The sequence below is a fragment of the Buceros rhinoceros genome, unplaced genomic scaffold (assembly GCF_000710305.1).
Source record: "Buceros rhinoceros silvestris isolate BGI_N320 unplaced genomic scaffold, ASM71030v1 scaffold24242, whole genome shotgun sequence".
NCBI lineage: Eukaryota > Metazoa > Chordata > Aves > Bucerotiformes > Bucerotidae > Buceros > Buceros rhinoceros.
In genome coordinates this window covers 5,545-18,594 of record NW_010398663.1, presented here as the reverse complement: position 1 = coordinate 18,594, position 13,050 = coordinate 5,545, and the positions used below count along the sequence as shown (strand labels likewise).

The 13,050-nt window shown below is 39.4% G+C and overlaps 1 protein-coding gene across 1 annotated transcript; it reads right to left on the bottom strand.

Moving 5' to 3' along the window:
- Positions 1-1,987: 1,987 nt before the first annotated feature.
- LOC104489078 (early endosome antigen 1-like) lies at positions 1,988-11,340 on the bottom strand (the record flags this gene model as incomplete). Its single annotated transcript, XM_010131192.1, has 7 exons — positions 1,988-2,143; positions 3,758-3,879; positions 3,966-4,073; positions 6,216-6,255; positions 7,081-7,146; positions 7,285-7,339; positions 11,213-11,340. Coding segments are annotated over 7 exons (675 nt in total), but the record flags the coding sequence as incomplete, so codon positions are not given.
- Positions 11,341-13,050: the final 1,710 nt, after the last annotated feature.

Below are 13,050 nucleotides of genomic sequence, written 5' to 3'. Positions count from 1 at the left end.
TATTCATAACTCCAACTGTGATATTCCTTTTTTCACGTTTGATGAAGCTCTTGGCATACATAATTTTAACTTGAAAACAATGGATGATTCATGTTTAGTACAATACTGTGCCCTTGTACAATTCCTGGAGCTCAACTTATGTTGATGGGGGGTAGGCAGGAGGAAAAGCCCTAAGGAGTTTAGAGTAATGCCAGGCAGCACTTCTCTACAGCTCTGCGGTGCAAATCAAGAAATAGAAAGTTAAAACAGCAGTTCTGAAATCTAGGGCATACCAGAACCCGGAATAAAAAGACGTCAGAAATAGCACAGAATCACAAATCTCAACAGGACAGAGGATACTAGGAGTCCTACAGAAACGCTAGGCATTCCTTCGTGTAAGCTCAGGAATTCTGCAAGGACCCCCACCACAGCTCTGCATTGACGTGTTTTGCTGGCATTGCTGCATTGGTGGGGGGCAACAGAAAAAGCAGAAGACAAAATGAAAAAGTCTCAAACACAGCTGACAGTGTCCAAGACTGTTACGCTGTCAAGTCATCCATTAGTAAAACTATACCAACCAACCCACCCACTAATGAGGTGCAACAACACCCAGCAAGAGAATTCTTCTGCAGGTATGGATTTACCAACTTCTCAGTAGAACAAATTATGTTAGACAAAAGCCTTTTTGGCGATACTGTATTTTTATCAGGATTTCTTCTCATTATCTCTGTCAGAGATTTCCCTCACATCAAAGGGGCTTTAGTGAGGAGTATCTGAGCTTGAGGAGTAAGGATGTTTCTTGCAGATCGAAGTCAGAGCTGTTGCATCCCGTTTTCTCCATCTTGCATGGAAGCAGAAGTGTCCACTGGCAAAAGCAGAGGAACCAAAACCAAGCATTTGCTGTGGGAGAGGCAGTTAGCTTTGCTTCCTTAAAAACAGAGATATCCTCAATTCTATGTGCTAGAACAACAAAATGAACAAATGTTTTCAAATCTCCCATCAGCAATTTAAACTTCTTCCACTGACTCAGACAAAGCAGGGCAAGTCTTCACAAAGTACATCTGAAGAAACCAGCATATTCTGCAACTCAAGCAGACAGTTTTAAATGAGATGAATTTGAAAAGTTCAAATCCAGGAAAATATGAAGAAAAAAAAATTTAAAAAAAGCAACTAACACAAGAACAACAGATTTTCTTTTATACTTCAGACTGCAGCAAAGAGAGGAAAACTAAGGTGGTGTTGCCTGGAAACAGAATATAAGTAGTATCTTGACATCTTGACCTTAATATAAGGTGAGGCCTGTCAGTCATTCACTTTCTGCCCTAGTCAGAAACAGAGACGACTATGCAGTGGATTAAGGGGGAGCACGTGTACAGAACAATTTGTACCTTATATACAAAATATTCCTACAATAAGCATAGGTATAAAAAGGCCTCCCATTTGACAGTAAAAACTAGGAAAAAAAAAAAACAAAAATGAAAACCAGTTAACAATATCCATTGAGATTTTTAAATCTTGTGTAAGTTCAAGCATTATGTACTTCTTAGAAGAACAGTGAAATTACCTAGCTTGTATTACTGATTTCTTTTCATGTACTTTAACAATCTAGCATCCATATTCAGGCACATCAACTCAAACACTAACCAAAGTCATAATTTTCAATAACAACTGGCTTTATTCACATGTAGCTCAATAAGGGAAACAAGTCTTTTAATCACATAGGTATTGCTCTATTTATCTCTTCCAGTAGAAAGAGCACATATCTGCCAGGTTCTTAACTCTGCTACTGTGCTCTTGTAATTATTTACTATGCCAAGAAAAAATTTTGCAATGAAAAGTATAGGGGCTTTTAGAAGGTAAATTGACAGAATTATGCACTTTACTGTAATGAAAAAAGAGAACATTCAGTTAAGAAAGAGGCTTTTTCATTATGATGAAATAATATTATCCATTTTCATATGAAAATCATGGGAAAGCTAGCACACACATCTTCAGACATGATTATTACCTCCGAGTTAGCCTGCTCTGCCTGCAAGTGCTTGCACTCATCTTTCAGCTTTTCAGATTCTCTCTCACGTTCCAGTGTCATTTTGTCCATCAGCGTCTGAACTTGGACCAGCTCCTTTTTCAAGACGGCCACATCTTCCACCCCAGGCCTTTGTAGCTGAAAAGTAGAAGGGTAGCAGTGAGCAACACGCTGCTGGCAGGCGTATTCCAGTGTCAATGTAATCTCTAAAAATCTTTCAGTCAGTTGACAGACAAGGTGACATATACACAGTATTACAGCTGCAGAAAAAGAGAAAAGAGACAGAGAGAGAAACAAAAAACCAGAACCACAGACAAGTACTTATCATTCCCAAAGGAAACAGGACTTAATGGCCCGTTGTCAGTCTTGCCTGCCAAACTTTGAACTTGTTGACGGATTTCAATCAAGTCTAACAAACGGAAAAATGTCCCAAAGATTAAATTTCTGTAATTTTTATATAGGTAGATGGCGAGGTACAGGAGGGAGACTTTCCCTGAGAGAAGACACTGAAGTGACAGGAAATCCATGCAAGGAATTTATCTGAAGTCAATTATCTGAGATGTAGACTGTATTGACACTGCTCTACAGAAGGGATTACCATATATACCATGCCACTGTAATGCTTACAAACACAAGACAACTACCCAGTGCTACACAGACTCTTATCATTATACTGACTCTGTCTTCAAGAAGTATTTCAGCAAACCAGAAGAACAGACAAAAAAACGGCAGCTGAAGGAAATGCCTTGAAGGTACTGTCAGACATGCCTCATACCAGATCCATGCACAAAATCTGTTGGTAATTATATCTAAAGCACGGTAATGACCCTCGAAATGAAAAGCTATGGAGGGAAAGGAGAGGGAAGGCAATAATGGGCACCAAAGAAAGCAGAGAAAAGCAGAGCTGGCATCTAGAAGAGAAAAGGAAAACAGTAAGAATGCAGAAGGAGAAAGGAAGACAAGAATAAACAGAGAGGAAAGATGCAGTGGCTGGGCAAGGCCAAGAAGGACTCACAAGTCCCCTTCAGGGCAGCTGGCTGCAGGGAAGAAGGGGGATAAAGGAGTCCTGCTTTTCTCTAGTCTGTGCAGTGGTTGAGTGGCAAAAACTAGGAAGTCCACTTCACTACTGTTTTAGAAGCAGCATGACTGCTGAATCACTGGGATTTCTCCCTGGAGCCACGGCTGTATATAAAACTCACCAGGAGCCAAAATCCTGGTATACACACACATCGGTATTATCAGCCAAGCACAAGAAGGACAACATTAACATAGGCATGGTGCTGACAGCTGACAGCCTTTCATCCACCATGTGACAAAACACCTCTCTGAGCACTTATGAATGCAGCTGTTCAGGGACAGTAAGAGCGTTAACACCTCATGGAAAAAGGGTGATCTAAAGACAACTGCACAAGTCCGCAATGGCATGCTCCAAGTACAGGCCTGCTCAGCACATCTACATGTGTAGTACCGTGCAAAACTGCTGAAGGGTAGAGCATCAAACAAGCAGACTATAATATAAGGTAGGGTAAATTTTAATATGTAAGTCAGAAACAACACACTTTTCCTCTCTGGAAAACCACTGAAAATGTAGGTCAGCAAAACAGATGAGAAACAATGGTGTTCTGAACTTTCTCAGCCCACAAGAAGACATCTCCAACCGCATTTGAGTACTTTAAAACTCCATTTGCAAGCATTTAAGTATATCTCTCCCTTGACTTGAAAATAACAAAAACATTAGTGTGATGTGAATACCAGCTCTGTCTTTAAGTCTTCCACTGTACTTCTCTCCTTCTGCAGTTCTTGTCTCAGGTTTGTCATTTTCTGTTCTACACCTTGCCGAAGGCTGATTTCTTCATCATACTTTGATTTAAGATCTATTAAGAAGAAAGTTGAACAAATGATCACTTTCAGAAGTTGCAAAAGTAGAGAACAGATTCAGACCTCATATTAATACACTTACCCACAATTTCAGTGGCCAGTTGTGCTGCTTTTTGCTCAAATAAGTCTTTCATTTGCTTAATGTTAAAATTTTCTACTTGGATCTCTTCTAGTTGTCGTTCTAATGATTCTATTTCCAGAAAAAGAACAGTATTATTTTCTGGAAAAGCTAGAACAATACAGTTACTCACACCCATAACAAATCACAGCAAGTAAATATGTAATGCAAATTCATTTAACATCATAGAATGCTTTGGGTTGGAAGGGACCTTCAAAGGTCATCTAGTCCAACTCTCCCTGCAGTGCGCAGGGACATCTTCAACTAGATCAGGTTGCTCAGAGCCCCATCCAATCTGACCTTGAATGTTTCCAGGGACTGGGCACCTATCACCTCTCTGGCCAACCTGTTCCAGTATTTCACCACCCTCAGTGTAAAATAATTCTTCCTTTTATCTAGTCTAAATCTCCCGTCTTTCAGTTTAAAACCATCACCCCTTGTCCCATCACAACAATACTAAAACAGTGCTAAAAAGAGCATCCCCATCCTTCTTATAAGCTACCTTCAAGCATGGAAAGGCCGCAATAAGGTCTCCCCGGAACCTTCTCTTCTCCAGGCTCAAAACCCCAACTCTCTCAGCCTGTCCTCATAGCAGAGGTGCTCCATTCCTCTGATCATTTTTGTGGCCCTTCTCCAGACCCACTCCAACAGGTTCATGTCCTCCTTGTGCTGAAAACTCCAGAGCTGGACACAGACTCCAGGTGGGGTCTCAGCAGAGTGGAGGGGCAGAATCACCTCCCTCAACCTGCTGGCCATGCTTCTTTTGATGCTGCCCAGGATACAGTTGGTTTTCTGGGCTGTGAGCCCACGTTGTTGGCTTATGTTCAGCCTTTCACCCACCAGTAACCTCAAGTCCTTCTCCACGAGGCTGCTCTCAACCACATCATCTCCCAGCCTGTACTGATACTGAGGATTGCCCCAACCCAGGTGCAGGACCTTATACTTGGCCTTGTTGAACCTCGTGAAGTCAACACAGGTCCAGTTCTCCAGCTTGTCCAGGTCCTTCTGGATGGCATCCCATCTCTCAGGCATGTTGACCACATCACTCAGTGTTGTCTGCAAACTTGCTGAGGGTTAAAGTCCTGCCAGAGTAGAGGGGGAGAATCACCTCCCTAAACCTGCTGGCCACACTTCTCTTGATGCAGCCCAGAATACAGCTGGCTTTCTGGGCTGTGAGTGCACATTGTCAGCTCATGTTCGACCTTTCATCCTCCGGTATTCCGAAGTCCTTCTCGGCAGGGCTGCTCTCAAATCACATCACCCCCTAGCCTGTATTGGTACCAAGGATTACCCTGACCCACATGCAGGACCTTGCATTTGGCCTTGCTGAACCTCATGAGGTTCACATGGGCCCACTTCTCCAGCTTGTTCAGGTCCCCCTGGATGGCATCCTGTCCCTCAGGCATGTCAACTGCACCACTCAGCTTGGTGTCATCTGCAAACTTGCTGAGGGTGCACTCGATCCCACTATGTCACTGATGAAGTTATTAAACAGCACTGGTGCCAGTAAGGACCCCTGAGAGACACCACTTGTCATTGAACATGCAATTAGCTTTGCAAAGTGAACAACTTTATTGACGTTAAATATCTACAAGCAAGACGGTGAAACCTGTCACTAGCAGAGTACTCTGTAGGATTAACTACATATTGGTTTTCACTAGTCACAAATAGCCCTTCAGTTCACTGAAACATACTGCTGAATTCTGAGCCTCAAACTGCGATTAAAAGGTCTTTATTCATAATCAGTCAGACACTTCATGCATGTGTAAAGAAAATTTTATTCTATGAGTGCCTCATGGAGAAAAACATAGAGCAAAAATTATTTTTCTGCAAAAAAAAAATATTGTTTTCTTTGCTTGCAATGAGTACAGAAAAACACTGACAAATGCTATAGTTTAAATATTAACAATCACTGTCTTTCTCAGCAAAAGACTTGTCCTGAATGGTTGAATATATGAAACTATTAAAAACATGTTCAAAACTACTCATGAGACCTGCTTTCAGGAGAACTCCTGTTGGGAATTCTAGAAATTACAAACCCCAGGCCTCTGGAATATTTCTCCAGTGTTTAGCTATCAAGAGTATTTGTACCATTCCAGCTTTCTAGCTCTTTAATTTATCAAAAGTGCTTTTTTATAAACCTAAAAGCTACATTGAAAAAAACTCAGAAATTCCAGAGCAGTGCAGAAATTAATATAATAAAAAGTTAGCCACCTGTGGATGTAGCCGTTGTCAATCCATCAGACTTAGAATCCTTAAGAAAACAGAATAAATGCGTCATTAGACAGTAGGAATAAAACCTACTTCTTCCAAAGTTCATCTCAATTTTTGACAAGGAAATAAAGACTTCTGTGCTCAAATAGTGCACAGCAAATTACCCATTTCAAACAGTTTTATCTGGAAGTCTGGAAAAGCTCAAGCTGATTTTCCATTTCCTGTACCACTACATTATCAGGCTTCCAGACTTGGGAGACTCCAGTAACAATCCCCATCCCCCTCCCTTTCTTCAGTATTGAAATCTGCCCTAAAACCAAAGGTTATAGACATCATTAAATACATTCTGAGAAGGCATTCTGTCAGAAAGCAATTTCTGAAGTAACAATCCAGTGTCTGAGTAGCTCGTAGTAATAAAAGAAGCGAGAGCTTCCTTCGGGCACAACACGCCACAATTTGCCTTGCCTTGTTTGTTCAGTTCATCTAGACATCTGTGAAATCACTCTATTGTTCTCCAAAAGTTATTACAAGAAAGAACCCATTGCCTTTTCTCATAACAGATGAAACACCAAATTCAATTTATTTTCTTTAATAAACCAAGTTCTGAATAAGCCCAACAGAAGGCAAAGTCTGAACTGAACTTCAAGTGAGTAGTATGGAAGAATAATTTTCTGTTCTGACTTTGTTCTTCACAATTCTACATACAGTTACAATGTGGAGAGATAACAAGGCTTTGTTTTCAAGAACATATCAAAATTCAAATTATGGAACTAACTAAATCAGGCCACGTGCCTTACAAAAAAGGTATTAATCTTCAATGTCAATGCTGATGATAAACCTGCTTCAAGTATTTTAAAGCAATTACTTGCTGCCGCTGCCCCTGCAATTTCTCTAGTTCTTTCTTCAGCTCTTCTGAATACCACCTCTCCTCCTAGGGGTTAAAAAAAAAAAATTTAAAAAATTTTAAAAAGGAGATGTGGAGAGAGAACTGTAAATTAGTTGCTTAAGACAGTGGAACACTTTTCAATTTGAAATAAAGAACAAAGTGCAAATAAAATACATTTCCAACCTTCAGCGAAGCTTGCAAGTCTTGGACTTCTTGTCGGAGCAGTGATACTTCATCTCTGAATAAATATATCCACGAGGGAGAGAGAATGAATATGCAGTGGTTATATTTTGTCAATTACATATAGGTTATATTGTCTATTACATAACTATAGGGACAGCCATGTACTACATAAATACAACTTACATAATTATAAATAGTTAGTTTGAGACTTTTTTGAAACTTAGAACAAACCAGATTAATAAATACTTATTAGTTCACTTTGTATATCACTTGAAAAATGCTGAACATATTAACTGGATAAGTAAAGAAATAGATATGCAAAAAGTCTCATGAAAACAGACAGTAAATCTAAATCAGTGCATCAGCTCAGCCACTTGAGTTCAGAATGGCAAAGCTGTGCATTGGGACAGTTAACTCTTTTGCCTGCCTTTTTGTGCAAAGGACAGGTTTATCCTCCTTAACTTCCCATATCGTGTAAGGGAACACAGCTAAGAGACAGCAGGCTATCTTAGTCCTTTCGAAATACGCAGTTACATAATTTTTCATCCACACAGCCATTCAGTATGCCCCACAGACACATTCACTTAATGGTCTGAATGTTTAAAGCCTTGGGATTTTAAATTCTCAGATTTCGTCCTCAAGCCTCCAGCCATGCAAGAACACAAGATCCAACGCTACAACTGTTACTAATCGATTTAGACAGCGCCCTTCTAAATTGCAGGTCTCCTTACAGAATTGCACAACTATAAATACAAAGATAATGTTGCATTACTGCCACTCCAAATATACAATACGCAGGTCATTAAAAAAACGCAAACATACCCTTTCGCATTGTTTGTACAGCGGCAATGCTGAGGAGTACACAGAATCTATCTGTGCGGGTGCCAACACCAACTAATTCTCTCAGTTCTATACCACACAATTTTATTGTTGCTGTGTTGCATTATCCCTTTCTCCACAGATTTTCTTTTAAATTATCACACACTTAGGAGGGAAGAAAAACAATAAAGCAAGCTAGTCCTTAGCTAAACTAGTAAGGAATAGATTCAATATACAGTGGCATATTAAAATCAGGTCAGAGTCATCAAGAAGCAAGGGAAGCACACAAACTTGAACCAGGGAAGCGAGAACTCCAAGGTGGACCCATTTTAATGGCAAAACAAACATGGGATATTGGGAGGCTAATTTTTTTCAGTAGAACATATTCTGCCTGCGAGAGACATTCACTAGAGGTCTGCAAACACAACTTTACTGAGGGAGATGCAGATGTAATCCAAAACCCATACATTGGTTGTGGGTGGAGAAGAGGGAGCAGCTTTCTCACCAGTATGAGTAAGTAAATCAGCTAATAATAACACTCAAAATTATAAATGAAATCTCAGGCAGGTGAAACAGTTAACTGTTGGGCTGAACATACACAGATCTGCAATATTAAAGCATTTAAGATGCACTGGTCATTTTAACACACAAAAGGTTTTGAGCTGTATAAAAACAGCGTGTAGTAGAGGGGTAGGAAGAGGGGAGAAGAAGCGGAAGAGACTGAGTTTCTAATGTAAGGACCTTTCTGCAGTAGTTGCCTCAATATTCCCAACACAGTTTTAAGATGCAACCTAAATCCAGTTTAACTGACCAGTGGAAAACCACAGAATCATTTTGGTTGAAAGAGTCCTTTAAGATCATCAAGTCCAAAATGAGCGGGGGAAAAGCAGCATAAGGGATCACTGTAGACAGTGTAACCTTGTTTTTCTTACTGCCATCCAAATCCTCACCAAATCTCCCTTCCTGCTAGAGCTATTAACAATCACTTCCTCCTTTCAGCACATCTGAGCCTCACCATCTGGCAAATCTTTTCTACCTTTTGCTTATGCTCCACCCCATTCCCCACCTGTAATGCCAGTGCCTCCATCCCAACACCAAGCACCAGTGGCTGTGCTGAATCACACTGGGGAGAGTTACATGATTTACTCTTGGCACTTAACCATGGAAGTTTATCAGGGGGGTGGGAGACAGAAAACATAGTGTAATTCATAGTACCTAGCTTTTTCCTATTGACTAAATAAGAAATTTTATCTCCCAGTCCTAGGAATTACATGTAATTTTCACTCCTAGACAGCTAACAGAGTGAATCCCTGCTGCAGACTGCAATATTTCTTTAATATAGCATTTCAGGTCCTGGAAAAACATGTTTATGTTGAATGAGAGTTTTCTCAAGCACGCATGCAACTGAGAAAGATTGAAGAATGCCACACTAATAAAAAGAAATAGCTCATGAGTTACACAACAGCTCTCACAAGACCCCCTACTACGCCATCCAAACTCCCTGACTTTGCCCGCTTTCTTAATTATATGAGAGAAAACCAAACCACTTGGCCTTAAACTGTCAAGAGCCAGGAAAAACACAAATAAAGTTCACCAGCCAACATCTGATTGCTGTTGGAAACTTGCGGGTATAAAAATAAATATTTCATAAACTATATAAACAGTACACTTGTGACCAATAATTCTCCCATGTGAATGCTATTTTTCTATTAAAGACTATCATTCCAGGTTTAAGTTACATCACTCCAGAAAGGCTTAAACAGAGAAGAAATACGCACTCTTGAATCAATGTGCACATAGGAAACCCAATATAACTCCACTAGTAAACTACCACTTTCTCCTATATAAAGCCCTAATTTTTATTTCTTTTGTTGCAGCAGCTAGGAAAGAAGGCCTATTCACAAGGAAAGGCCTATCTGTGCATGAAGACAAGACCTCTGCTAATGCTGGTGGTTATTGGCTTGCGAGCTCCGCATTACCGAGGAAATACTGATCTTCATTCAGATAACTGAAATATGTTACATTCCACATTCTTTTGTCACCAAAGAACCACCCTCTCAAGTTAGTTACGTAAATGTATGTATTTCTTTCATTGCAATTATCTATCACTTTGGGTCGCATTTCTACTAGTGACAAAACATTTGAACCATTTACTTCTCAGCAGCGGCAGAAGCTCCACTAGCAGGTGATGACCCATGAGGCTGTGCAGTGCGTACCTCTGTTTGCTGAATGAGGCCACAGGTAGATGCTGACTCTGACACTGCTGTGTACAAACCAAGGGAGTTTGGGGGAGTGTGACAAAACAGCAGCGTGGACTGTCATTTACAGCAGTCCAAAACAAACACTGAACAGAAAAAGAACTACCAGGAAGCAAAAGGAAACCTTACTAAATTTTGCCCCTAAGAAAAAGCCTCCCAAATCAATACAGGCAGACTACACAGATAAACTTTTACAGAGAAAGTTTCACATTATCAGTTCCTGCTACATACTGCTGCTCTCAAAAATAAAACCTCCCAGTAAGTTTCCTAGGAAGAGATTTGACAATACTGTTTTGACCAAACGGCTAAATAGAATGAATCCGAGATTTCTGGAACACAGAAGGAGAATTAATGACACAAACAGAAACTTCTCAGGTTTTTAAATAACTAGGTAATACAGGAATCTAGGCAAAAACTGATGTTATAATTACCCACAAAGTAACCTAGCTACCCTGGGACAACATCAGTTTTCTTCTCTGTCTTCAGGGTTGCCCTTCCTCAGCCTCAAAAGATGAAATTTTAGCTCCGTGCCAGAAATTAGTAGAAACCTGTATTTTTTTCTGCCATACGCCTAAAAATCATTCCAGTGTATAATACTGCATTGTCAGCTGCATGAGAAACAGGTGATTTAATTAACAATATAAACAAGTGTATCTGATTTTTATTTATCGTCAGATCAATATCAGACAATATAAGTTTTAAGCTGCTTTTTAATAGTGGTTGGAAATGGGGCATGAATGTTTAAATACCTGACTACATAATTAAGTGTTCAAATTAATACAGCCTTCAGTGTAATTAGAAGCAGCCCAACACTGACACAAAAGCACATGCACAAATGAGTACTGTTGCACCTTTCCGGTGACAGATGACCTTCCCCTCCATGAGTTGAATCAATGCCAGAATTATGAACTGCTTCATAGTGCTTGAACAGCTCCTCAGCTGATCCATGGGACTTCATACAGAGAGGACAAATAAAGCCCTATTATAAAAATGAAAAAAAAAAGTGAGAAGTAAAATTTTATATTTTTCCATCTTATTTTTACACAGAATTCTAAATTTTGTTTGCACATCTTAAAAAAATAGAAAATACGACTGTTAAGATTCATACTATTTATATGATGCTTTGATAAAGTTTTGGCAATTAAAAAAGTTAGAACATGCCTACAAAAGTCATATTCCATTATTCAGTGAGTTTTTTTCCCCCAACAGCATTACATTCCAGCAACAAAACCTTTATTTAAAAAAATAAAAAGTCATTTCAGAAGGAGTGCTCTGAAATTTCTTCCCTCCCAAGAAGTGAATTTTCCAAACAACTTTTCATAAAATCAAATTCTTCTTCCAAAGAGAAGATGGGAGATATAAAAACCCACTTTAAAGCGTAACTATTCATACACTTACTACCACCATATTTAGGCTGCTGGTTTTAATATGCACCAGAAGATGAAGAACTACTTTCTACCTTGCATATAATTAATTAGTAAATGCAATTCAGAGAAATACCTCAAGAAAATCACATCACTAGAATCTTAAAGAATCAGAAATCATCTACTTTCATTCCAGTATATTTAGTGCAAGTTTACAAGAGCAAAAATACAGCAGAGTGATGCCCTCATTCTACCCATTAGCCCACAGACAGCTGAAAACAGTATTATGTACCTCTGAACATTTGCAGAGTGTCCAAACTGCCATTTATCAGAAGTACCACCCCCTCATCATTTATTACACCTACTACCTCTGCTGGACTTTATACCAGCCCTTTACTCATTTGGCTATCATATCAACTCCAAGCCCCATCCCCATTTACACTACAGCCCGTATGCACTACAGTGGCAAAACAGAGACGTTTTAGGGTGAGAGGAAACAATTTAATCTCAAATTAGAGGCTGCCTGTAATTCCGAACTGTGCAAAGAGAATCTCATGTAAGTGAGACTAAGTGTTTAAATGTTTCTTAAATTAATTTCAAATATACTTTTACACATTTATTATTAAGTCACTTACGCTGGTACAAATTGTAGCACACTCTAGTGCTAAATCCAAGATCTCCAGCATCCAAGATGAGAGTAATCCTGTGGGATTATCACACTTCACCTAACACATGCTCCCATACAATTTCTGAAGGACATATGAAGAGTTTTGACGCTCCTTTTCTGCTCTGAACTTTGCATTTGGATGTTAATAGACAAGCCACAAAACCTTAAGTATTAGCACAAAGTAAACGTAGTGAATGTGTTATGCTGATAACCACAGCATTCATTTTCTAAATTGGCATTCATAGTATTTTGCTTCCCTAGTCACTAAGTAATCAAGAAGTGAGTACATGGATTTAACCTAGGAGAACCATCATGTTCAGCTACTCAAACATGGCCAGAGCTCCAGAACACTGAACAGGGGCTTCATAATTGCTATTATTTATTTAGTGTTTCAGAAATTAATTACTAAATATGGTTACTTGTCGAACCCACCACCTATTATACTGAAAACTAATTTTGGCACAACTAGATCAAACGTAACAGTATAGTCCTTCCTAAGCAGACAACAGGCATTTACTCTCAACACCCATTTATTTCCAGAATTGTTCGGCACAGCTTCATTCCAGATTAAACCAAGTTAACTCATACATATGTATACGTGCCAAAACGCCACAGAAAATTTTTTTAAAATACTAGGTTCCCAGTAATGTTTGTTAAA